The following is a 25,283-nucleotide window of genomic DNA, read 5'->3' on the forward strand; positions in this document are numbered from 1 at the left end:
ATGGTTTTTCCCATGACACTCTATGGATGCGAAAGCTGGACTTTGAGGAAGCAAGATAGAAAGAGTATTGATATTTTTGAACTTTGGTGCTAGAGAAGACTTTTGAGGAGACCATGGACAGCCAGGAAAACAAACAAATGGGTTCTAGAACAAATCAACCCAGAATTTTCACTCGAGGCACAAATGACCAGGCTCAAACTATCATACCTGTGACACATGATGCAAAGACCCAGCTCCCTTGAGAAGTCCATAATGCTGGGAAAAGGTGAAGGAAAGAGAAGAAGAGGACAACCAGCAGCAAGGTGGATGGACTCGATTACAACAGTAATGAATGCACCACTGAAGAGACCTTCAAGGCCAAGTGGAAGACAGAACATCCTTCAGAGAATCTATCTATGTGGTCACTAAGAGTCAACATCGACATGATGGCACTTAATCAATCAATCAATTGCATAGTGCAAATTCAGATTTTGCCAATGTGCCCAGTAACCACTGATTGATTGATGAAGTGCTGTCAGGTGGGTGTCGACTCTTAGCAGATTAAAGGGGAAGAAATTTAATCAAACTAATAGGTTGCTGCCATGAACTAGTACAAATTATCATTCTATGTTACCACAGTCGGAAGACAGTAATCAGGATTTAAAGCTAGTTTTTACAAACGAAGCTTCCTGGAATAAAAATCAGGTAGCTCTAAACTCTGTCAACCATGTCCTTGACAAAGCTGTGAGTCTTTGACATCAGCTTGCTCTGATCCCTCAAATTCAAATTATTGACTGACCACCTCCAGCTGGAAAAGATTTGATTCATCAATTTTGTCTTGGAGAGATAATTGCAGAAATACAAGTTATGGATCGTGGACTCATAATCAAGATTGTTTACTGGCGGGGTGGGAAAAAAACCCAAAAAGCCTCAGTGTTTGGGCCAAAAGTCGGCATCAATGAACTTCTTGATACCTAAATAATTTTGTTTCATCTCAGGATAAACCATCATCTTGGAACCCAGTATTTGATGAGGGGATACGCTTGTGTCTGGACTGTACCACTTCAGATGCAGGCAGGTTATTAGAATCACAGAAGCATCGGAGTTTAGGGTCACCTTGGGCAATATTTCTACTAGTATTTGGGTTGCATGTAGAAGAGTAGATCAGATGAACGGCCCCGCATAAATAATCAGGGGAAAGAGACCCCCAGCACACCAGGAAGGGAGAAGGTTGTGCAAACCTGTGCTACACACAAGTCCTGGTTGTATTGTGGTTCAGAAGGATTTACTTTATTTGCAAGTGCTTAAGATAAGTCCTGCTTCTCTTTGATCATGTTAAGTTTGTATTGCTGTTTTATTTTTATCATATTACCATGAAAGTACTTTTCCAGTTGCATTTGTATTGTGGTATTTCCACTTTGGAAGCAGCCTTGTGAGGCCTTTGAACATTACTTACTGAGCAAAGGGGCACCATTTAAGGGGGCGAGTCTTTCATATTTCGCCCTCTCCAGCCCCAGCACAGCATCCCTCCAGGGGCTGCTGTTGGTGTCTGTCTTATGTCTCTTTTTAGACTGTGCGCCCTTTGGGGACAGGGAGCAAAGCTACTTTATTTACTTTGGGTAAACCATTTTGAGAACTTGTTGGAAAGAGATATAGAAATATCTGTAGTAGCAGTGTTAGTGAAAGGCAGGGCAGTAAATCTCTTAAGTAATTAAACAAATAGGAGTGCTTGGATTTGTTTTTTCTTTTCTTTTCTTTAATCCCACCCTAGGCACAGAAATGTCCGGTGAAAGCTCTAAACAGTCACTTATAAAAAATCCAGCCAAAGTCCACTGGGCTGTTGTCTAAATAACAGTGCAAAACCACATCAGATGTGCTGAGGCTACGCAGGGCAAGGGACACTGCGTCTCACAGAGGGCTCCAAGACCTTTTAATCAGGGACTGTGCTTGGTTCAGAAATATTTGTTTAAAACTGTGGGCCGCAGTTAGGGCTGCCAGCCCCTGGCTTGGAGTCTCTAGGAATGACTGGCTTGGAGTCTCTAGGAATCAGCACCCACCTCCATCCAGGTGATGACTGAAAGCAGACCTGGGGATTGGATATCATGCGAAAAATATCGGGGGGGGGATATTTTGAGGGGGGGGACTTCCAGGAATAGTTTTAGACAGAGCTGGCAACCTGATAGACCACTGCTGTGTACAACACTCCTGAGTGTCAAGCAACCCTCCCCATCAGTGGATCTACTTGTTAGATTGCTACTGGAGCAACTAGGGATAGGGCTGCAGCTCAGTGGTAGAGCATCTACCTTCCGTGCAGAAGGTCCTGGTTTCAATCCCTGGCAGCAGCATCTCTAGATAGGGCTGAGGAAAACCCCTGCCTGAAATCCTGGAGGACCACTGCCAGTCAGAGTAGATAGTACTGAGTTAGACGGAGCAAGGGTCTGGCTCAGGAGGCAGCTTCTTCCTGTGCACTTGAGCTAGTGGTTAGAGTACTGGAACAGGACTGGGGTGCACTGTTCCCTCTAACAGGGATCCCCAGATGTTGCTGACTACAACTCCCAGCATCCCCAGCTGCAGTAGCCTTTGGCTGGGATTCTGGGAGTTGTAGTCAACAACATCTGGGGATCCCTGTTAGAAAGAACACTCCTGGGGAAATCCAAATTCAGGGACATGGAACTCACTGGGTGACTCTGGGCCAGTCACTTCTCTCTTAACCTAATCCACATCACAGAATTATTGCGAGGAAAAACAACCATTTACACTGCTCTAGACTCCTTGGAGGAAGAGAGGGGTGCAAATAAATAAAATAAATCTATTTAAGGCATCAGGAAAATTTGTATAGTATATTTTTGGAGGGAAAACAAGCAAGGCAAATTGTATGCAAATGAGGGGAAATTTGCATGGAGTTCCCCCCCATTAAACCCACATCTCCAGTGCTCACACTTGATTCTGAATTATCAGTGGTGCCCTCATCTGGAATATCTGAACACGTGCTTTGTTCCCATTTGGAGCCCTGAGAAAACCACCCCACACCGTGAAGGAAGGAAGCATGAAGGAAGGAAGCAGACAAAAGCAGACTCAAGCAAACAAGGACTCACATGAACAGCTGCCAGATTCCTTGAAGCTCTGCAGAACTCCGGGGCGATGCAGATGGAGAATGTGTCTTCCTCACAGTCCTCCTTGGGCTGTTCCAGAGGAATGCAAGCTATGCAGTGGTACGTTTGCAATCCAGGCCAAGTCCCACCCAGGTAAGGTGCTGGGACTACACTGGCTTCACGTGTTCTCAGGCCTTTGGGGTGGCCTTCCTCCTCCTCCTCCTCCTCCCCGCATTCAGATGCTGCCTGTGCAAGAAAGAGAAAGCAGAGACAATCCCCTCTAACGTATGCTGACTTGGAACAAATCTTGCAGGAGAGGAAACTTTTGAAAAAGTCTGGCTCTCCTCTTTTGTACTTTATCCTCTGAATCTGGGCAGAGTCATATACTTGGGACTGTTTTACTTGGCTTCCAGTCCAACCTTTATCCAGGGAACACAGTATCTCTCAGCCAGGGCATTCTTGGTCCCGAATAAACAAGTTAGCTGTGAGCATAGCAGCCAGCCAGCCAACAGTGGTTAGTAGAAAGGGAAATTAGAGAAAGGCAAAGCTTAACTAGACAGACCAGATTAGAAACTGGACATTCCTGTGCTTTTAACCAGCTGCACTAGATTAGAAATCGCATCTTTGAGAACTGTGGGGGAACTCTTGAAAGAGCCAGGGCTGTCGGGTTGCCTTGCCAACTCTGACTGAAGATGGTTTCCCCTCCAAATTTTTCTTGTCTATTTTACCTTCCGTTCTGTTTTATTGCATTTAGTAGGGGATGGATTTTTGCATTTATTAGTGGGGTGTGTGCATTTAGTGGTGGTTTTTTTCTCTTTTCCATTTAGTAGTGGGTTTGGGGTTTTGTTGCATTTAGTCAGGGGTGTATCTAGGGGTAGGGCAGGCACCACTTGAAGGGGGGCGCCATTTTGTAAAATTAATCTTTTTTTAAAAAATGGCTGCCAAAAACGGCCGTGCATGCTCAAATGGCCTCTGTGAGGCCCTAGGTCTTGCCAGGCCTTGCAGAGGCCATTTGAGCATGCGCAGTGGCCATTTTGTTTTCAGTGGCCATTTTTTTAAAAAAGATTTTTTTAAAATGGCCACTGCACATGCTCAAATGGTCCCTGCGAGGCCCTAGAGGCCAGTGGGGGGAGGAGGAAAGTTTGCAAAAAACAACAACCCAGCCTTTAGGAAGCCCCCCGAAGGGGCTACAGGTTAAAAAATAATAATATATAATATAAGTCACTGTACACATATTCAGATTGGCACTATGTACAGAGAATCAGGGCTTGTGAATACTGAGCTGATGCTTATGAGCTAGGATTGTATTCATTTGCTCTTACTTTGCTTCTTGTGATAAGTGAGTTAAATGTGATGTCTTGCTAATATGGCTATTAATGGTGAGTTTGTCTTTGAATCAGTGTGAAATCCTTAATATTAAGGCCCACTGGGGGTTTCTTGTTCTCTTTCTCTCATTTTAACTGTCTTTCTGAAAGACTAGAATATATTTCAAGCAGTGACACAGTTTACTCTGCATGTCCTTTAATTATTTACAGAGTATCTGGGAAAAGTCAAATTCTCCATTGATTTTTAAAACTTATGTAATGGTGATGCTACAATACATAGTAGAGAATTAGACAGGCACTTCTGTTTAGTTTTCCAAGTACACCTCCACATAGTATTTGGGTATTTCATGAGCCCCAGCATACTGAAATTTGTAGTTTTCCAGCATTTTTTGGTCTAAGTCCACTGCTAAAATAGTTTTTGAAAGATTAAAAGATTAACGAGCCTGACTTGTATTTTTCAGCTGATATTATGGTAAAGTTATCTGAAAGATGGGTGTCAGATGCTTGGACAGGGGGCACAATTTCAATGTTTGCCCTAGGCGCTATTTTCCGTAGATACGCCTCTGCATTTAGTAGTGTGGGGGGCTTGCATTTAATAGTGGGTTTTGTTGTTGCTTTGCATTTAGTAGGGGGTTGTTGTTTTTTCATTTAAGAGCGGGCAAACAGCCATGAATAGCATTTTGTTGAATATTTACTATTTCATTCATTCACTCAATGGCTCAGGCTAGTTTACATTAAAATAAATAATGCAGAACACAACAATTAAAATCAAGAAACATTTAAACCAGATTAAATCTAATCAAAACAAGATATCATTAGAAGCGAGTCTGAAGAGAGGCGTCCTTAAGGCTCTTTAATAGGCAGGATACAAACAATCTGAACTGCTCCTGACTGCTTTCCTCACCCCAGTCTTTCCTGCCATGTGGTCTTGGACAGGAAGAGAAAACTAGCCAGGAAAGCAGATGGGGAGGGTTGGCCTAAGGCCCAAAGACAGTATGTATGTATATATGAGTCTTGTTCCTGTTAAACAAGACAAGTCCTGTTAAACAATTATCTTACACCACCCTAAGGGTTCTATTTGGATGAGAGTGGGGGGCAGGATCCCTTCACCTTGGTCCAGTCCTGGTCTTTAACCCTTACCTCCCACACAGGCCTCTTGGGAGGAGAAAACGTTCCAAAATCGCCACTCCAGCATGGAGGCCATTGCAAATTGGCACCAACTCTGTTTCTTCTGGTCTAATATGCCACAAAGGGTTGCTGTCCTGTTCAAGGCAGTCCAGCGTGACAAGGCTGTTGGGAGAATGAAGAAGCCTAAAGCTTCTAACATGCCTGAAGCGTGTTCCATTCCAGCCAGCCACAGAATTCGAGATCATGCTGCCTTCCACAGCTGTTGGGAAAACAAAGAAGACAAAGATTCCTACTGATGGCCCCTGGATTGACAGAGCATTCTGGGCGGTGAGGTACATAGCCCTTGATTTGGCTTTCTTGTGCCTTGTCATTGGCTCTTTTAATTCCTTCTTGATTTGTGTGTGGCTGGATCCTCTTTTAGTTCTTCCTTGATACTCTTTTCTTACTTCCTTGTGTGTTGTTGCCTCCTTTTGTGAATTCTGTCGGAAAAGAAGCTAGGTCATTTATTTTAAAGAGTTGGCAATATCACGTTTATTATTATTATTATTATTTTGATTTCTATACCACCCTTCCAAAAATGGCTCAGGGCAATTTACACAGAAAAATAATAAATACATAAGATCCCTGTCCCCAAAGGGCTCACAATCTAAAAAGAAACACAAGAAAGACACCAGCAACAGTCACTGGAGGTACTGTGCTTGTGGTGGATGGGGCCAGTTACTCTCCCCCTGCTAAGTAAAAAGAATCACCAGGTTAAAAGGTGCCTCTTTGCCAAGTTAGCAGGTGTTTATCTTATAACATGTTTATCTTATAATGTTTATAATAAAATATAAATGTTTATCTTATAATATGTAAAGTTGGCCTAATGATAACATATAAGAGTTCTGGGATAAGAAGCCTTATGCTTCCAGCCCCTACTTTGGTTTTTGGTTTGGCTTGCCGTGTGTTTCTGTGTCGTGGTCTCATGGAGGGCGTAGTGAAATGTGTGCAAATTCTGTTTCTTCTTGCCAAATCCACCTGTAGCTTGTAACATGCATTTTATTAAAGGCAGTCACCATCTTAGAGGTGATGCTGCCTGCCACAGCTGTTTCATTTGTCATGTCTGATGTGTTTTTATTTCATGTATTGTAATGTTGTGTTGTGAGCTGCCCAGGGAACTATTCTTCTTCTTCTTTGGGGTACAATAAAGAAGCCTGAAGCTTCTCCACAGCCCCTGGTTTGGTTTGGCTTGGCATGTCTGTGGTTGGCACCCTTAAATTTCTTCTTGGCTTGTATGTCGTTTCCTCCTTTCGTTGTTTGTTGAAATCTCTTGGAAAAGGAATTGTTTGGAAAATGAGGTCAATATCACATTCTTATCTTATAACATGAGGATTTTGCCTACATACTTTTCAGTTATTTGAGTTTCAATAATCTTGTAACTTTCAGTATCTCCTAAATATTGAATCAACTTTTTGGGAATACTCTTGAAAAAGCTCATTGAAAAAGCTCATCATAAAATGCAGTGATACAGCTAGGGATCCCCCTGCCCCTCACAAGTCGATTGTCTCCTATACCCAAGAGATTTCTTTTTGTTGGTCCAGTCTCTGTGCCTTACCTGCCAGGCAGGCCTCTTGGAAGAAGAAAATGGCCCAAAAGCAGCACTCAGGTACCAAATTCATTGGGACACATGGGGCCACTCTGTTTCTTCTTGCTAAATTTTCCTCGAAGCAATGTTGAGGGAATAAAATAGAACACGCATAAAGCATGTTCAATTAAAGGCAGCCACTAAATTGGAGAGTATGCTTCCCGGTAAAGGGGGCAGAATTATGAAGAAGCGTGGTGCTTCTAACCTGCATGCAAGCCAGCCACCATCTTAGAGCTTATGCTGCCTCCCACAGCTTTTATTTATTCATTCTTTCATTAAGTTTCTATACCACCGCATCCAGATAGCTCTAGGCGGTTCACAAATATAAGAGATAACCCACGAAAACAAACTTGAGAGAATATAAAGAGAACTCTTTCTTCTGTTGAAAGAATAAAGAAGCCTGAAGCTTCCCACACGCATGAAGCATGTTCTGTACAAGCCTGCCAGAAAACTAGAGATTATGCTGCCTCAGAAAGGTGTTGCGGGTATCTAGAAGCCTGAAGCTTCTCATGTGCAGGGAGGGTGTTCCATTCAAGCCAGCCGCTCAGCTTAGGAATTATGCTGCCTGTTGGGAGAATAAAGAAGCCTGAAGCTTCCCACATGCATGGAGCATGTTCCACAGATTAGAGGTGATGCTGCCTCAGCAAGGTGTTGCGAGTATCTGGAAGCCTGAAGCTTCTCATGTGCAGGGAGGGTGTTCCACAGATTAGAGGTGATGCTGCCTCAGCAAGGTGTTGCGAGTATCTGGAAGCCTGAAGCTTCTCATGCGCAGGGAGGGTGTTCCATTCAAGCCAGCTGCTCAGCTTAGGAATTATGCTGCCTTACACTACTGTTGGGAGAATAAAGAAGCCTGAAGCTTCTCACATGCATGGAGCGTGTTCCACACAAGCCTGCCAGGAAATTAGAGGTGATGCTGCCTCAGCAAGGTGTTGTGAGTATCTGGACGCCTGAAGCTTCTCATGCACAGGGAGGGTGTTCCATTCAAGCCAGCCGCTCAGCTTAGGAATTATGCTGCCTGTTGGGAGAATAAAGAAGCCTGAAGCTTCCCACATGCATGGAGCATGTTCCACAGATTAGAGGTGATGCTGCCTCAGCAAGGTGTTGCGAGTATCTGGAAGCCTGAAGCTTCTCATGTGCAGGGAGGGTGTTCCATTCAAGCCAGCTGCTCAGCTTAGGAATTATGCTGCCTTACACTACTGTTGGGAGAATAAAGGAGCCTCTGGTTTCTTTGGACAGCCTCAAGTCGCACCCAGTTTTCTCAGACTAAAAGGGCCAGTCTGTAGTTGCACAGCAGCCCCTGGCCTCAGGGAATTTCCTGCTACAGCCCCTGTGCCGTTGCACTCAGAAGTCCTGCCCTACGCCGTCCATAGTTCCAGCATTTGTATGCACAGAGCAAGAACGCTCTAAGAGTGGACAGGTTTTCACCGTGATGCAGAAGACTGTGGCGCCCCAGTGTTCTGAGGTCGGGGAGAATCTGTGGCGTGTTGCCCGCGGCAGACAAATGCTACAAATGAAATTTGTTCACGTCAGCACAGCTGCAGCATCCTCCGAAGGGGTTTGTTGGAGTTCCTTTGGCAAGATGAAGGAAGCCCAAGCAGAGGTGAACTCCCCACTCAGAAACCTCCTTTCCCCTTAGATATTCTTTGCACAAGATGAAGCCAAGCAGAGAGATGAACTCCCTACTCAGAAACTTCCTTTCCCCTCAGAAACTGGTTTTTGGCAGGGGTCTTGAAGACCATATTCCCACCATTCTCTCACAAGGTATTCTTTTAAAAGGCCACATCCTGGCTGAGTAGCATGGCTGAAGGGGTTTCCTCCTTTTCCTGAGGTAACAGAGACTTATTATTATTATCAGCATCATCCTTTTGGTGAGGTGAAAGCCACGGCTGGGCATGGAGCCCTGTCTTGGAGACAGCTGCCTCTCCTCAGGGAACTTTGGTGGGTGAGGTAAAGAAGCCAAGGCTGGGCCTAGAACCCTTCTTCCCTCAGAGGACTAGAAGAAAGCTTGGGGTTATGCAGCAGTTATGATTTATGAACTATTCTTCTTGTAATTCTGAGGGGGAAGCCGCCCGCTGCTGGGCATGGAGCCCTCCTTTCCTCAGACTAGAATTTCTGGGCGGGGTGGAACTGGAAGGAAAGCGACTGCCTCCGTCTTCGGGCGGGCTTCTCCTCGGAGGCTCTTCATTAGCGAAGTAGTGGCAATGTGGGGCTTGCTTGAAGCCCCCCCCCCCATTCCTCTCCCTCCACCACCACCAGGACCTCTCCGGAGCCCTGGCTGGGGGGGCGCCGGGCGCTGCAGCTACGGCGCCAGCCCCCTCCTCGGCTGCCTCCCCCCATGGGGCGCGCTGGGGCTGCGGCTCCTGCAGGCGTCGCCGCCACTCGCGAGGCGCTTAAGCAGCCCGCCAATTCAGGTCAGGATGCCGCCTCCTGGCGCCCCGCCAGCCAATCAGGGAGGTGGACTCGGCTCCCCGGGGCGCGCGGGGGGAGTGGGGGGAGGAGCGCGGAGAGCCCGCCTGAATCCCCACCCCCCGCGGGGCTTGGGCGGCAGGTTGGCACCCCTGCGCATGCCTGCCCTCTCTGTGTCGTTCCTTTCCCCCGGCGCGGCAGGATGCCGTCATCGAGGGTCGCCGAGTGACGTAGGCGCCTCCCCGTCGTCCCCGTGTGTGTGTGTGTGTGTGTCTCTCTCTCTCTCTCTCGTCGCGGCGCGGCCCCGGTCCCGGGAGTCTGGCTCCAATGGCCGCGGTGGAGGGCGGGGCCACCTCCCGCAAGCGGCGCTCCAAGCCGCAGTACCTGCAGGCGGCCAAGCGGGCCCGGCCGGGCGCCTCGCGGCAGCTGGAGCCCGGCATGTGCGGCATCCTCATCACCTGCAACATGAACGAGCGCAAGTGCGTGGCCGAAGCCTACAGCCTGCTGGGCGAGTACGGCGAGCAGCTCTACGGGCCGGAGCAGGTGAGGCGGGCGGGCGGGCGGGCAGCGCCGGGTCTCCCCCCCCCCCACGGCTCCAGTCCTGGTGATGTGGCTAAGCGGACCCAGGAACGAGCCCCATCCACGTCACTGGGAGAGCCGGTGGTGGTGGGCTTCAAGCAGCCCCCCAGCCGCAACCCCTCGGTGCCCCCCATTTTTGCCCTTCATTTGCATCTTTCCCCTGCTTTCTGCTACTACTACTACAATTCTGTTATGGATTCTGAATCATTTGTTTTGTTTGTGCAAAATAAAGCCATACCCATATTTACCCGAATAGAAGACGACCCCCTTAAAAACAGAGGTTCAATACAGCTTATACTCCAATTTACTCAAAAGGAGCAGGGCTTCTCTGAATTTAAGACCATCTCCTCACTCTAATATCGGGAAACTGGGGGGGGGGGGATTCAAGTTTTGGATTCAAGTAAGTGCAGCACATCTCGATAACCTGCCCCTCCCAGATTTTGCATACACAATCCTGGCACTGATATTAGCTGGATGTGCTACTTTCTACAACCAAAGGGATCTAAACCTGATCCTAATGCTACCGTATATATCCAAGAGGATCAAAGGTATGATATGAATAACATAAATATATATTTAATATATTTGATCCTCTTGGATATATAGTATTAGTACGGATCAGATTTATATCCCATTGATTGTGTGCATATATCAAATTAAATATTTTATGTTATTCATACCATACCTTTGATCCTCATGGATATATTGGACTACTTTTTACACCAGAATATATGGGGAGTGTGTGTGATTTTTTTAATAGTTTTTTAAAAAATTATTTAAACTTCCCAGTGTCCTACAGATACCACATTTTGGATGAACAATTCTGCCACTTAAATTAGTTTAATGTACTACTTTTTAAAGCAGAATATGCACAGTTAAAATTTAAATATTTTTTGGTAGTTTTTTGAGGAAATTCTAAATATACTTCCCGATTACCTCCAGACAGCAAATTTTGCATGAACACTCATGCCTCTTAAATTAACCAAATCCACCACCTTTACACTGGAATATGCCCGGTGACACATTTAAATAATTGGCAGAGGGGATAGCAGGAATAAATCTCATTTTAACTGTTGTTCTCGACAGATTTTTAAACACTCAATAATCGGATTAATAATTCCAAAACATCATGCCCAAGAAAAGCAGATCTTTCTCAGATTCTAATTCACTGTGATTCAAATTCACCATATATGGTCATTTTACAATAAAACAAATAATGTTTGAAGTTAATCATGAAATGTTTTAAATGTTTTTAATTGTAAGCCTCCCAGAGACACAAGTTTTGGGCGGCATAGAAATATTTTAAATAAATAAATAAGTTGAAATAAAGATAGACAGGGACCCCCTCTCTCTGCTAAACATGAGTCACCACTTTAACAGGTGTCTCTTTGTAGGGATGTGCACGGAACTGGTGACTGCCAGTTCAAGCGGGGGGATAACTTTAAGGACTGAGGAGAGTGCTCTTCCCCCCCACCCTGCCACATTTCCCCCGCCAGTGCTGTCATTAAAATTGGTCCCGTGGGGTGGCAGTTGCTTTGCTGCCCAGGTATGTCGTGGACCAGAAGTGTTGTCTGCTCATGTGCACGTTGCAACGTACAAGCAACATGTGCACGCACAGCGGCCACTTCTGGTCCGTGACATACCAGGGCGGCAAGGAGGTATGATGCCAGCACGTGGGCCCGATTTTAATGACAGTGCCGACAGGGGAAACAGGGTGCGGTGTGTGTGTAAGAGTAGCCTCCCTGTCCTTAGTTATCCCCCCCGCCCCAACCTTCGAACCGCCAGACTTTTGAACTGGTTCGGAGGACCATAAAGGGCATCTGAACTGGTTCCGTGCACATTTCCATCTCTTTGCTCAGTTAGCAGGGATCCAGGTAGCAAGGATGTGCTCCAGTAGCAATTTATTTGTCCTCCAAAAAGCCATAAGGTGTTATACTGCCTTGCAACAAGTTCTGCACCTAAGTTAAATTGTTTCTGGTTTTGGATCGGTGTGTGATGTTTCTGTAGTAAACATGAGAGGCCTACCAAGCTCATGCAGCCTAATGTTAGCTATAAAGAGACTTTCATCAAGTTGACTTGCCTAACACTGTGCGCGTGTGAACAGTTCACAGACCCAGAGGAGGGCAGAACTTCAGGAAACGAGGAGGAAGAGGAAGATGATGCTGAAGCTGCATTGAAAAAAGAAGTTGATCAGATTCGCGCTTCGACAGAGCAGAAGCTGCGGCGGTTCCAGTCAGTGGACAGTGGCGCCAACAATGTGGTTTTCATTAGGACACTGGGTGTAGGTGGGTATGTAGTAGCATAATGGTGAAGAGCATATGCTATGAGTCACAGACTTCTCTCAGCTGCAGTTGTAAAATAGTTTGTGCACAAGTTTGCAGGCAGCATGGCAGCCAAGGAAATGAAATATGTCGAGCGTATTGGACTCTGTTCCTTATTAGGAACATAGGAAGCTGCCTTATGCTTATGCCAAGTCAGACCATTGGTACCTTTTGCTTATTATCTACACTGACTGGTAGCAGCTTCTCCAAGGTTTCAGGCAGGACTCTCAACTCTACCTGGAGATGTCAGGCAGTGAACCTGGGATCTTCCTCATGAAAGCAGATGCTCTATCACTAAGCTGCAGCCCCGTCCCCTAAGGGGTATATCTTACAGCAGAGAGTACTCAGATATAGTTACCCTTCCAAATGTAAGCCAGGGCAGACCCGAGGGGACAATTCTTATGCTCAGTACCACAAAACCAGCTCTCCTCGTTTGCTTCCATAATTGGAAAGAGATTTAAAATTTCTGTGTAGCGGCATCATATTTCTAACAACTTTTTTTCTAGCCTTCCTCATTATATTTTGCTCCCCTCATTGTATTGTAATTGTTTTATGCTAGGTTTAAAATTGATCAAAATTCAAGTTAACTTAGGATCTTTAGCACTGACCTCATAGAAGCAAAATTGAAAGATGCCATTCTATGGGCGGAGTGGGGGGGGGGCACGCTCTGGTCAGCTTTTTTGAAAAATATGTTTTTGGAGTAGGACTTGGAATAGTCTGCTGAGGATGTGTTATTAATCTGTGTGAAGTCCAAACTACTTGTAAGAACCAGAAACTGGCTGTAGGTTTCTATAACAAATATCTCCTGCTCTCTTGCAGAACCTGAGAAGCTGGTGCACCATATCCTGAAGGACATGCATGCTACTAAAAAGAAGAAAACCAGAGTCATTCTCCGTATGTTGCCTGTTTCGGGGACCTGCAAAGCCTTCCTGGAGGACATGAAACGGTATTCAGAGACCTTCTTTGAGCCGTGGTTCAAAAGCCCTCTCAAGAGCACTTTCCAGATTGTTTACAAGGCTCGCAATAACAGCCACCTAAGTAGGGAAGAAGTCATCAAAGAACTGGCAGGTAAGTGCTTTATTCCTTGCAATGTGGTTGGAGGCGAAATGAAACTTGTGACTGATTCAGAACTTAAATGCTTGAAGCTGTTTTAGGCTTGAAGCTTTTGGAAACTGACTGTGAGGGATACTTATGAAACTAAAATAATAAACTTGACTGACAACTTTCACAGCAATAATGTTAAATACTGACAAATGTGGGGTAGAACACTTCCTGCGGAGGGTGGGCGGCGGGGAGAGTTCTCAAATGGAAATTTTCCCTCTACTTTATTTTTCTGTGGACAATTTTCCATTTCTGAAATGTCTAGTTGGTGACCCGAGAACATTTAGAGATACAGTGAGGGGAAATTGAATCGTTGGCACTTACCTGAAAGGTCATTTTCCTCAGAGGTATGGGTTGTATCCGCAACAATGGGTTGTCTCAACCTCCTGCTCCAAGACAGGGCCAACCAAGAGCTTCGGCTCATCTCAGGAGGGCGGGGCAATCCCCTGGAACCCCAGTTCGTAGCCAGCTCAGCAATACATTCTCCAAAGGACTAAGAAAATGGAACCAGAAAACAGGCAAGCAAAGAACAAGTGCGCCATAACCAACAGAGAAACTCGGCACAAACAACAGTCCCAGTAAGGATACAGACTAGCTAAGACCGCTCTTCTCTCTGAGAACAAAAAATCCCCCCCCCCACCGGAGGGAAACCACCCCACATGAATATAGGAGACAGAGGGGTGCAGGACAGAAGAAATTAAGAGCCGGACAAACAAGCGGGTGGGGCGGATACAACCCATACCTCTGAGGAAAAAGACCTTTCAGGTAAGTGCCAACGATTCATTTTCCCTCAGAGGAGGGTTGTATCCGCAACGATGGGACCTATCGGAGCCGTTATGACCCACAGGGAGGGAGCCGTGAAGTCCGGCCTCAGGCAGAAACCACCTGCTGCAGAACCCTCCGACCAAAGGAAGCGTCTGCCGAAGTCCAATCATGGATTTTATAATGTCTCACAAAGGTGGAGAGCAAGGACCACGTGGCAGCTCGGCAGATATCCACCAAGGGTGACAAGAGCAGCAGAGGAAGCCGCACTCCTAGTCGAGTGGGCTGTAATCTCCTCAGGCGCCGGGGACTTAGAGGCTGCGTAGGCGATTCGGATGCATTGGCAGATCCAACAAGAGAGGGTAGATGTCGAAACCTTCTTCCCCAAAGAGCAGTCCCGAAAGGAAACAAATAGAGACCCTAAGACCCTATAAGCTTTGGAACGCTTTAGGTAAATCTTTACCGCCCTGCGCATATCCAAGGTGTGCCATTCCCTTTCCTTAGGACATGAAGGACTGGGACAAAAGGAAGGTAACATTATTTCCTGGGCCCTATGGAAAAGAGAGTTAACCTTGGGCAGAAAGGTAGGGTCAGTGCGTAGCAAGACATAGTCCGGGTAAACCAAACATAATTCCTTCCGCACAGACAGGGCGCACATATCTGAAACCCGTCTTGCAGAAGTGATGGCCACCAAAAATAATACTTTAAATGAAAGCAAACGTAAAGGTACGGACCTCAAGGGCTCAAAAGGAGGTTTGGTGAGAGCCCGAAAAACTAAATTAAGATCCCAAGTAGGGAATCTGTGTACGGTAGGAGGCCTGAGTACAGATGCCCCCTTGAGGAATCTCTGAACATGCGGGTGTTGGGACACAGGAGACCCTGACCATTGTAAGACAGAAGAGATCGCGAAAACCTGCCTTCGCGGGGTATTGGGTCGGAGCCCTTTATCTAGGCTGTCCTGGAGGAACCCCAACACGTGAGCCACGGACGCGGAGAGCGGTTCCACCGCTTTAGAGCTGCACCAGGACACAAAGGACTTCCAGGTAGACTGATAAACCCTGACCGTAGAAGGCCGTCGGGAAGCCAAAATTGTGTCCTGGACAGAACTAGGGTAGCCACAAGATGCTAAGGAACCCCGCTCAATCTCCAGGCGAAGAGATTGAGCCTCTGGATCCGGATGGAATATCGGCCCCTGTGGCAGAAGGTGACTGCAAGACCCCAGTGGAAGTGGCGGCTGGCTCGACAGCTCCACCAGGTCCGAAAACCATGGCCTGCGGGGCCAGTGTGGGGCCACCAAAATGATCTCTGCCCTCAACAGGCAGAGGCGACAGATGGTCTGCGGAATAATGGAGAATGGAGGGAAGGCGTATAGCAGGCCTGGGGGCCACGAAAACGAGAGGGCATCCACTCCCACCGCCCCGGGGGAGTGATACCTGGATAGAAACCAACCTAACTTGGCATTTTCTGGGGTCGCAAAAAGATCCAGGACCGGCCGCCTGAACCTTAGAACAATCTGATGGAAGGCTTGAGGGTCCAGAGACCACTCCGCCTGGTCTATCTGTGACCGACTTAGGCAGTCCGCGACGGTGTTTAGCACCCCGCTGACATGGTCGGCCTCTAAAGACAGAAGATGTTGTTCCGCCCAATCCAGTAGAAGAGTGGTCTCGGCCATCAGGGCTTGGGACCTTGACTCCCCCTGCCGATTGACGTGGGCCTTGGCGGTGGCGTTGTCTGTGCGCACGAGGACGTGACACCCCTGGATCACCGGCAGAAACTCCAGCAGGGACAACCGAATGGCTCTCAGCTCCAACCAATTGATGGAATTGGTCTGTTCGGTTTCTGTCCAGTGACCCTGAGCCACCAGACGAAGGCAGTGACCTCCTCAGCCCAGCTGGCTGGCATCTGTGGTGACTTGGATCCGATCCACTGGGAGGAACCGAGTCCCTTGCATCGTGGCGGGTGACACCCACCAGTGCAGGGACCTCACCACTCGGGGCGGCAGCTTGACTCGCTCCCTGGACCTGCTCATCACCTGGTCCTGATACTTGGAGAGGAACCATTGGAGCGGGCGGGAATGAAAACGACCCCAGGGGACTATTCCGAGGGTGGACACCATCCGACCCTGCAGTTGAGACAGGGACAGGACATCGGACCTGGGGCGGGAGATCAGGGCCCAGCAGCAGGCTACCAGGGATTCTCTGCGCTCCTGGGACAAGCTCACTGTCCCCTGCACCGTGTTGATCACCGCACCGAGATGTAAAATCTCGGTCCATGGGATGAGAGCACTCTTGGGAACGATAAATCCGTTATCCACTCTTGGGAACGTTCACGATAAATTCAATACAGGAAGCACCCTGTATTGAAAGCGCAGGGACCTGTAGGCAAACCGTAGGAAATGTCGGTCCTGCCGGTTGATGGGCACGTGGAGATAGGCCTCCTTCAAATCCACCGACGCCAGGAAGTCCCCTTGTTGGAGAACCATCAAGATAGTCCGAAGGGTTTCCATCCGGAACCTCCTCCTCCGGAGATACCTGTTTACAAACTTGAGGTCTAGGATAGCCCTCCACTCCCGATTCTTTTTGGGAACTAGGTACAGGATGGAGTAAACCCCCTGCCCCTGTTCCTCCAGAGGAACAGGCTCGATAGCCTGAATGGAAAGGAGGTGATGAATGGCCTCCAACATCAAGCGGTGTTTGGACTCCCTGCAGGACTTTGGGGTTGGCAGAAAACGGTCTGGGGGTTGCACTGCGAACTCCAGGGAATACCCGGACGCGACCGTCTGAAGAATCCAAGTCGGTGCAAGTCTGAGCCCGGCCCTGTAGGAGTGGGGCTTGGGACCCGTCATTGGGCCTGATTGTGCCTGAAGTTGGACTTGGCGGGCTGGTTGGTTTTTCCGAAAGGAGCTGACCCAGAAGGAGGGCTGATTCTTGGACCAGTTCGACCTGTCAGGCCTTTTCTGGCAGAAACGAAAGGAAGACCTATATCCCTTAAAGCCCGCTGAAGACGAAGCAAACGACCGTCTCTCCTGGCACTGAGTTGACGCGGCTGATGGGATTGCCTTCTTATTATCCTTTGTCTGAACCAATATAGGTTCCAGCACTTCACTGAATAGTTTGCCCCCTTTGAACGCTGAGTTAGCGAGGTTGGACCAAGACTTGTGGTCAACCTTCCAATTTTTCAACCACAAGTGGCGCCTGACCATGACATCAGATGCCAGGGCCCTGGCAGACAACTGGATGGCATCGAGAGAAGAGTCCGCCATGAACTGGACCGCTTTGCCCAGTTTATTGAGGCCCTGCTGGAGAGAGGTTAGCTCCGGGGGAACCAGGGGAGTGAGGTCTCTAACCCAGAGGACTGCAGCCCTGGCAAAGACGGAAGTGGCATTAGAAGCCCTGAGAGAAAGTGCTGTTGCCTCGTGCGACCTGCGGAGGGCAGCATCACACTACTTGTCCTCCATGTTCTTCAAGGCATCCTCCCCCTCCTTCGGAAGCACCGCCCCCGTGACAAGGGTGGCCACCTCAGCATCAACGAGAGGCACCTTCAGTTTATCCATAAGCACAGTGCTGGAGCTATACATACGCCTTACTGCAGGGGAGGGACCTTTGCCCTCAGTAGGCTTGTCCCATTCACTCTGAAAAATGTCCAGAAACAATTGGGGACATGGAACGGCCACCTCTTGAGAGTGTAAAGGGGGGAGGACCGCGGGATCCCCCTCAGTGCCACTGGGCACGGGTTGGGACCCCCCCTCCAACCTTAACGTCTTCCTGACCTTGTGCAGGAGGACAGGAAAGTCTGCTTGGGGAAACAGGCGATAGTTAGCCTGTTGAGCGAGACAGGTTCCTCCCCATCCCCCGAGAGCTCCCGGTCTGAGTCAGAGGCTTCCAAGGGAGCCGGGAACTCTCCACGGGGTCCCCCCGGTCACCAACAAAGTCCCCGGGGAACCAGAAGGCAAGGCGGGAAGCCTGCCAGTGGGAGCGGGCTGAGGAGCAGCGCGGTGCGCGCTAGACAGCTCTCCCAAAATGGCGGGCGCCTGGGAAAGCGCGGGAAGCGGCAGGACAGCGAGCAGAACGGGCACAGGCGGCCAGGGGAGCTTTTGAAACTCCTCCACCACTACACGCCGAAGTAGAGCAGCAAACTTTGGAGGAATATCATCGTCCTCAACTTCACCCGCCCCTGAAGGAGAAACGGCAGCCGCTGCCATGGAGCACAGGCGCTTGGCGGGAGGGACCGAATGAGGATCCCGCGCGCCCATCAGGCCCCCCGAAGCCAAATTCCCTGTCTCCACCGACTCCCGCTGCAACACTGGAGGATCGGTGTTAGTGGCAGCCTCACCCCCACCATCCTGGAGGAGCTCTCCGAGGGCGGAGCTATGGGGTGTAGCCGACCCGGCTGCCGATCGGAGAGCGGCTATCTGCTTCGGCCGTTTCCTGGCCTTCAGAGCGGCTTTGGCGGCTTTGCGGGCCCTCGAAGTGGGTGCGGGAGCAGAGGCCGCGACCCACTGGGCCTGGCACACCGAGTGTGCCACCGAGTCCTCTGAGAGAGAGAGGGAGACGCCTCTCTCTCGCCACGCTGAGCCTCCGCTGCCATTATACGGCCGTCTGGGAGCAGCATTAATGGACTAAATCCTTTTCTTCTCTCTCTTCTTCTTCTTCTTCTTCTTCTTCTTCTTCTTTTTACTCACACCCTGCTACACCTCTCTAGTGCCGAAGGAGAAAGACAGGGGTAGACAAAGGTTGAAATATTGAACTAGTCGAGGAGCAAGATTAAAAACAGCCCTTCTGGAGCGAGACAGGGCGAAGAACTGGGGTTCCAGGGGATTGCCCCGCCCTCCTGAGATGAGCCGAAGCTCTTGATTGGCCCTGTCTTGGAGCAGGAGGTCGAGACAACCCATCGTTGCGGATACAACCCTCCTCTGAGGGAAAAGAATGTGGCAGGGGTGGTTTTTTAAATGGCGTAAAGAGGTCAAATAAAACACCAAAGCAGATCACAATCTATTTAGGGCACCAGGAAAATCTGTACAGTAATTTTTGGGGTGGGGTGGGGATTATTGCAGATTGTATGTAAATGAGGCAACAATTTGCATAGAAAGATTATTCCAATTCAAAAATTTCCAGAAAACCCACATCTCTGAATATCAGCTTGCCAAATCTGCTTTCACAACTTAAATAAATGAACAAACAAAGACACTTAATGGAACTGCATCAATAGCTTAAATTTCAAATTCATGTTGACAGAGTCCCTGAGCACTGCATTTCCAGATTAATTTCCGCTCTAGATTTTCATCCGTATTGAAAAGATGAAACTCTATTAAAGACTTTATCCCTATTTAAAGTTTTCAATAGGATTAAACCCTATTTAAGACTTCTAAACATTATAATCTCAATTACTGAATGGCGTGTACTGGGCCATCCCTGGCCCTTACAGTGATGTGCTTCATCCTCTTACCCTAAAGAGTAGGCTGATCTTCTCACCACCACGTGGGCAGGTCGCTGAAGCCGAAGGCTGATGTCCTGCCGAAGGCCACCATGCCAGTTTTATAGCTGAAATGAGGTGGCATTTGGGTCTGATTCTGATATTCCCAGATGGTTTTCATCTTTAAGGTTCCTTAGGCTTGTTCACTCCACCAATATCTCCCCTGCCACCATAGGTTTGTCATGAAGCCTCTGCAATGCCTAAGGTTTCAAATCCTGGTAACATGACCTTGCAGGTTGCTCTCAAGAATCATTCAGTCAGAGGTGTTTCAAACAAAACAAGAATAAAATTGATTAAAGATGGTTTCTGAGATTTGTGTACCCTCAAGTAGGGCTGTTGTCTTGCTTAGTCACAATGTTGATGTGTTTGCTTTACACAGAGCTTGGTTTCTTTACACTTAGTTCTTAAAACTGAAACCCAGTTCCTTCTTAGAACTGTGTGTTTTACCCAGTTGCCTTATTATATACCTTATTAGAGACTGTTTCTCACCCAGTCTTTGAAGTCATTCACATAATCAAAAACTGTGTCCCACCCGGGTTTGGGAGCTGTGTGTGCTCTCAATTTTTGGTTGTGTGGAAGCAAGCTTCGTAGGAGGAAGAGCTACCCAGTATTTCCTCCTACCTTGCTTCCACACAACTGAAAATTGAGAGCACACACAGCTCCCAAATCTGGGTAGAACATAGTTTTTGGTTGTGTGAATTACTTAGTTGTGTTACTGTTCTACTCCCAGTCTTTATTGTAGACTTTGAGTCTTACTGCATCTCCCTTTTTAAGGCTACTTCTCATCAGACCCCAAATTCCACTACTAAATCCCAACTGACCCCCTCTTAACGGCCACTCGTGATTCACTGTGTTTGAAGCTACTTTACATATAGTTCTGCTCCATGCATTGCAGATGACATCACAGTTTGCTTGCTAAGCCACTCGGCTGTATCTGTGGTGTCAGCAATGGTGTTTCCCAGCTTACCTTTCCTGGCTTCCCTTTCTTCTTTGCCTGGCAGGAGTCGTTGGCCATCTCAATCCAGAGAACAAAGTGGATTTGAGTAACCCAGAGTTCACCATTGTGGTGGAGATCATAAAGAACATCTGTTGCTTGAGTGTAGTGAAGGACTACGTTCTGTTCAGAAAATATAACCTCCAGGAGGTGGTGAAGAGTGGCAAAGGGGAGGAGCCACAAGAGGCTTCGAATGTGTCGCCAGAGGGGAACGTGGATGAAGCAAAATCGGCCAAGGCGAAGACGGAGGTCAAAGAGGAGTGTGAAGAGAAGGCGGAGGCCACGGCCACGGACAATCATAAGAACTGAGGCTGTTAATGGAACTGGGGGAGGAAACCTGAGGGATGACTTAATGAATGCGGGATGTTGAATGAATGAAGGGTTTGGATTGTTTAAAAATGGGTTTCCCTTTGAACGCTACAGCCCTGTTCAGGTATTGCAGCCAACCATGGTGGTGTTGGCAGGGTCGTCTCTGGCACACCTGCGCTCCTGTTAGTGCCTGGTTCATCGTAATTCTAGTTGGGGATTTCATCTGACTTGAACCAGCTGTAGCAGTAGTTCTCAAACCTGGGCCCCAGATGCTGCTGTTGGGCCTCAACTGCCATCACCCCCAGCCATGGGCCATTCTGGTTGGGGGCGATGGGGACTGTAGTCAGCAGCATCTGGGAGCCAATGTTCTCTGTCAGGGATTTCCAGATGTTGCCCCCAACTGCATGGGCCTTTGGCTGGAGGTTCTGGGAGCCCAATTGGGCACCCACACTTGAGGACTCCTGAGCTATAGTTGGCCCCCAAGTCAGAATCAGAAACCATGGTTTGAGCTGGGTTTCCAATTCTGGTGCTGGAGAGCATAGGAGCCTATGAGGGGAGGGGAGAGCCTGCAAACCCAGGGTGCAATCCATCAAAAGTTAGTCTCTCTTGAGTTCCATGAAGAACAAAGCTGGAATGGACAGTCCAGGCTCCAGCTGTATTGATTTCAGTGAGACTTACAGCTAACCTTCACTCGACTGCACTCCTTGTATAAGTATTAATTTGTATTTAAATACTCCCTTTCCTGTTTGCTGTTGGGGTGGGTATTGCAAAGCTACTTTGCTGTAAACAGCTATGCATCTCTCTCGGTTTCTACTCTCCTGGTTGGCAGCAGTTTATCCCACTTGTCATAGATGCTAGACATTATACAGTTTTGGACATCTGAGGCATCCATCCTTGAGCTGATGAGTCCGTGCAGGTCTTATAAGTTTCAGCAAGCTTTGTGCACCAGCATAGTTACTGATCCAGCCTTCAGATTTCTAAGCTGTGGATCCAGAGATTCAGCCAGAATCTGTAAAAACAATGGTATAATATAAACAGGGCAGAGTTATGTATATTTGAGGAAAGCTACTCTCCCGCCCCCCATTGCTTAACACAAAAGTGCTCCTTTCCCCAGCACAGCCTGTTTTCTAACTCTGTGAAGCTGGGGGAGCTTCATCGCACCTCCCTGCAGTGCTCCTTGTAGCCCAGAGAGCAAGCAGCCTGGTACAAAGTTTTGTCTAAAAGAAGCACCGGAGAACTAGTCTGGCTGCTATTTCTGAGGGATTGTTTTCCCAAAACCATTCCTCTTTGTATGGGATTTGGGGGGTAGGGCAGAGTCTTAATGTTTGGTCTTAGTCTCACAGGTGGTGATTGCTTTTTGTTTGTTTTTAAAAAACTAGTTGCTTGCATTCAGCTTTCATTTTGAGTTCCTTCTCAGAAAAGGGTTCTTCTAGCGTGGAAATTCCAAAAAGATGTTTTACCAAAAAAAAATTGTATTTTTTTAATTACACTGGTTTACTTTGTTTGAAAGAGAGGTTTCTCAGTGAATTTTCTCTCTGACTAGAGTTTGTTTGAAGGTTTTCAATTGTAACTTAAACAAAACAATAAACTTCAATGACGGCTTTTTCTTGTACAAAGGAAACTTATGATGTGTTACACACCAAAAGGGTTTTCGCCTCTGTGCTCTTCTAATCTCCAAATAGCTGCTTCCTGCGGAGGTGTCCAGTTGGACCACTACCAACCTGTAGTGATTGGACTGAAACCAATCTGTTGTGACTGGACGTGTCCTGGTTGGACTGCCACCAACTTGTTCTGGACACTCACAGGACTTAGCAGTTAAGGAGGAAGCAATTAATTAAGCCAGTGGGACCCCTTGGATGGTCTCAGAGCAGAAGGTGTGGGCTAACAGGGAGATGAGTGTTTCCTAAACTGCTGAAAGCTGAGGCAGGCTTTTTTGGCTCCATCCTAAGCAGGCTTCACGTGCACTCTTCCACCCTGTGGATATTTTGCCATGTGAGGATTAGCCTGCCAGAGAAGAAGAAACACACTCCCAGTGCTTCTTTGTGAGACACTGTTCTGGGCATACGTGCCTCCTGATTGGAAAGAGGCATCGCTACTAGAACAGAGACTCATGCAGAGATACAAGAGGAGGGATGATTATTGTAGCGTCTCTGTGTTGAGTGATCACGAGTATGCGTTTATATGCATGGTCATTACAGGCGAGGGGGTCCCATGCCCTGCTCAGAGGTGCAATTTCCAGAGCAGGGGCTTTCAACCCTGGATCTCCAGATGTTGCTGGACTATGACTCCCATCATTCACAGCCAGGCTGGGGAAGATGGGAGTTGTAGTCCAATAACCTCTGGAGGACCAGAGTAGATAATCCCTCCCCTAGAGCCCCTGGGGAGGAAGTTGAGGCAGAAAGGGGATCTGGGGGGCAAAACAGTGGGTTGGGTTGCCCCAAGGGGTGCCTGCCACAACCCAGATTCCAAAGGAATAGGGCAAAGGGCTGATTTCTTAGGAATTGTTGGAGTTTACGCATCTTTAAGGTTTTCCCCCATAGGGAATAATGGAGGTTTCAGCAGACCCATAACTCCACCTGGGGGGGCACTGGGGTAGCTGGGAGTGAGTGGTGTTGTAGTGCACATAGGGTGCCAACCACCGCCATGGGTTGCTGACCCATGGGGTGCTGGGTTCTGTTGTTTCTGAGGTGTTCTGAGTGTAGATTCTCTGGTAGCATATGAGATTTTCAACAACAAACCACGAATCCATTCTCATATGCTTGCTTGAAGCCCCCCAAGCAGGAGCAGCAGAACCTCCCGGCTGAGGGGGCGCCGGGCGCTGCAGCTACAGCACCAGCCCGCTCCTGCTCCTGCTGCCTCCTCCCACCGCGGAGAGGCGTGCCGGGGCGGCCGGTGGCAGCTGCTGCTGTGGCTCCTCCAGGCGTCGTTGTCCTCGCGAGGCGCTTCAGCAGCTGCGGGAGGGAGGCGGAGCCCGCCGCGGTCAAGCAGCAGCCCGCCAATCTTTGGTGCCGCCTCCTGGTACCCCGCCAGCCAATCAGAGGAGTGGGCTCGGCTGCCAGGGGCGCGCGGGGGGAGGAGCGCGGAGAGCCCGGCCGGAATCCACCCCGCGCGGGGGGGGGGGCTTGGGCGGCTTGGCACCCCTGCGCATGCCCAGTGGCCCGCCCTGAAGCCAGCACAGCAGCCCCGAACCCCAACCCCCCCGCCCCCACCAGAGCCGAGCCCGGGAGGAAGGCAGCAAGGCGTGGGCGGCAGGCGCCTGCCGAGGGGGAGGGAGAGCGTGTGGTTTTTTTGTTTTATTCACTTGGTGCCGCCTTTCCTGCTGCCCCGCCGTGCTTTCCTTTCACTCTGCGCTCGCTCCCGTGTGGCCTGGGTCCAAGGGTCTCGAAGGGACTTCGGGCTGCGTTTGGCTGGTGTGTGTGTGAACGCGCACACTCTCTCCCAGAGCCGAAGGAGGGTCGGGGTAGCTGCCCCATGTGTAAAGCCTCCTGGTGGCAGATCTTTGGAGCGCCAGGGTCCCAGGTGAAAGCCCTGGCAGGTCTGGGTAGGGCTGGAAAAGAAAGATCCTTGCCTGGAACCCTGCAGAGCTGCTGCCAGTCTGTGCAAATGATACCGAGCTAAATGGACCAGGGCCTGACTCAGGATTTGGCAGCTTCCTAGGCCTATATTTGGTGAGAGGGAGAAAACTTCTCTTCCCACTTTCTTCATACCAAGCATGATCGTATCAACTGGTCCTGTCCCCTCTTGTCCTGTTCCTTCTTTAAGAACGTGAGAAGGTATCGGCATAGGCAAAAGGTGGCGATGCAACGGCCCCAGGTGCGATGCCCTTGTGCCAAGGAAAGGGACCTGCCTCGCATGCAAGGGTCTTATATATAGGCATCTGGAAGTAGGGTGAGGGTCTAGATCAAGGATTCTTAACGTTTTTGGAGTCCTGTACTGGTACATTATCCATGCGCAGTTTCCTGGACCAGCAGTTAGTAAGGGGATTGCGCCCCTCGCCCCCAACCCCACACCCCCCCAAAAAAATAATTTTGGGCAGCTCTCCGGAGCTCATTTCCAGGCAGCCCTTGCTGCTGGATAATGTTCATTTCGAGGAAGTCAAATGAATGTTCTCCAGCAGCGAGGGCTGCCTGGAAATGAGCTCCGGAGAGCTCCCAGTAGCCCCCACTGTCCCAAAATTGTTTTTTGGGGGGA

At 48.8% G+C, this 25,283-nt stretch overlaps 2 protein-coding genes across 5 annotated transcripts in view; one reads left to right on the forward strand and one right to left on the reverse strand.

The window, feature by feature from the left end:
* Positions 1–9,749, reverse strand: part of LOC128336537 (acyl-coenzyme A synthetase ACSM3, mitochondrial-like) — a 39,900-nt gene extending 30,151 nt beyond the window's left edge. The window contains exons 1-3 of one of the 4 annotated variants that reach the window (XM_053276382.1): positions 7,119–9,745; positions 5,537–6,003; positions 3,075–3,317 (exon numbers count right to left, since the gene is read on the reverse strand). The gene's annotated coding sequence lies outside the window, so the exon portion shown is untranslated. Of the gene's footprint in view, positions 1–3,074; positions 3,318–5,536; positions 6,004–7,118 lie in introns of all 4 variants that reach the window. The other 3 variants (XM_053276384.1, XM_053276383.1, XM_053276381.1) reach the window with 3 other exon arrangements.
* THUMPD1 (THUMP domain containing 1) lies at positions 9,663–22,694 on the forward strand. The gene is made up of 4 exons (XM_053276396.1): positions 9,663–10,097; positions 12,238–12,418; positions 13,274–13,522; positions 20,791–22,694. Exons 1-4 carry the CDS (start codon positions 9,882–9,884, stop codon positions 21,090–21,092), a joined length of 948 nt encoding a protein of 315 aa, XP_053132371.1. The 5' UTR covers positions 9,663–9,881; the 3' UTR covers positions 21,093–22,694.
* Positions 22,695–25,283: the final 2,589 nt, after the last annotated feature.

Source organism: Hemicordylus capensis, chromosome 13 (genome assembly GCF_027244095.1).
Source record: "Hemicordylus capensis ecotype Gifberg chromosome 13, rHemCap1.1.pri, whole genome shotgun sequence".
In the NCBI taxonomy this organism is placed as follows: domain Eukaryota; kingdom Metazoa; phylum Chordata; class Lepidosauria; order Squamata; family Cordylidae; genus Hemicordylus; species Hemicordylus capensis.

Excerpts from the sequence above, each read along its gene's own strand:
- THUMPD1 (XM_053276396.1), top strand. The coding sequence starts at position 9,882 with ATGGCCGCGGTGGAGGGCGGGGCCACCTCCCGCAAGCGGCGCTCCAAG. Across the intron at positions 12,419-13,273 it reads CATTAGGACACTGGGTGTAG|AACCTGAGAAGCTGGTGCAC; the intron begins GTGGGTATGTAG and ends GCTCTCTTGCAG. Across the intron at positions 13,523-20,790 it reads AGTCATCAAAGAACTGGCAG|GAGTCGTTGGCCATCTCAAT; the intron begins GTAAGTGCTTTA and ends TTTGCCTGGCAG.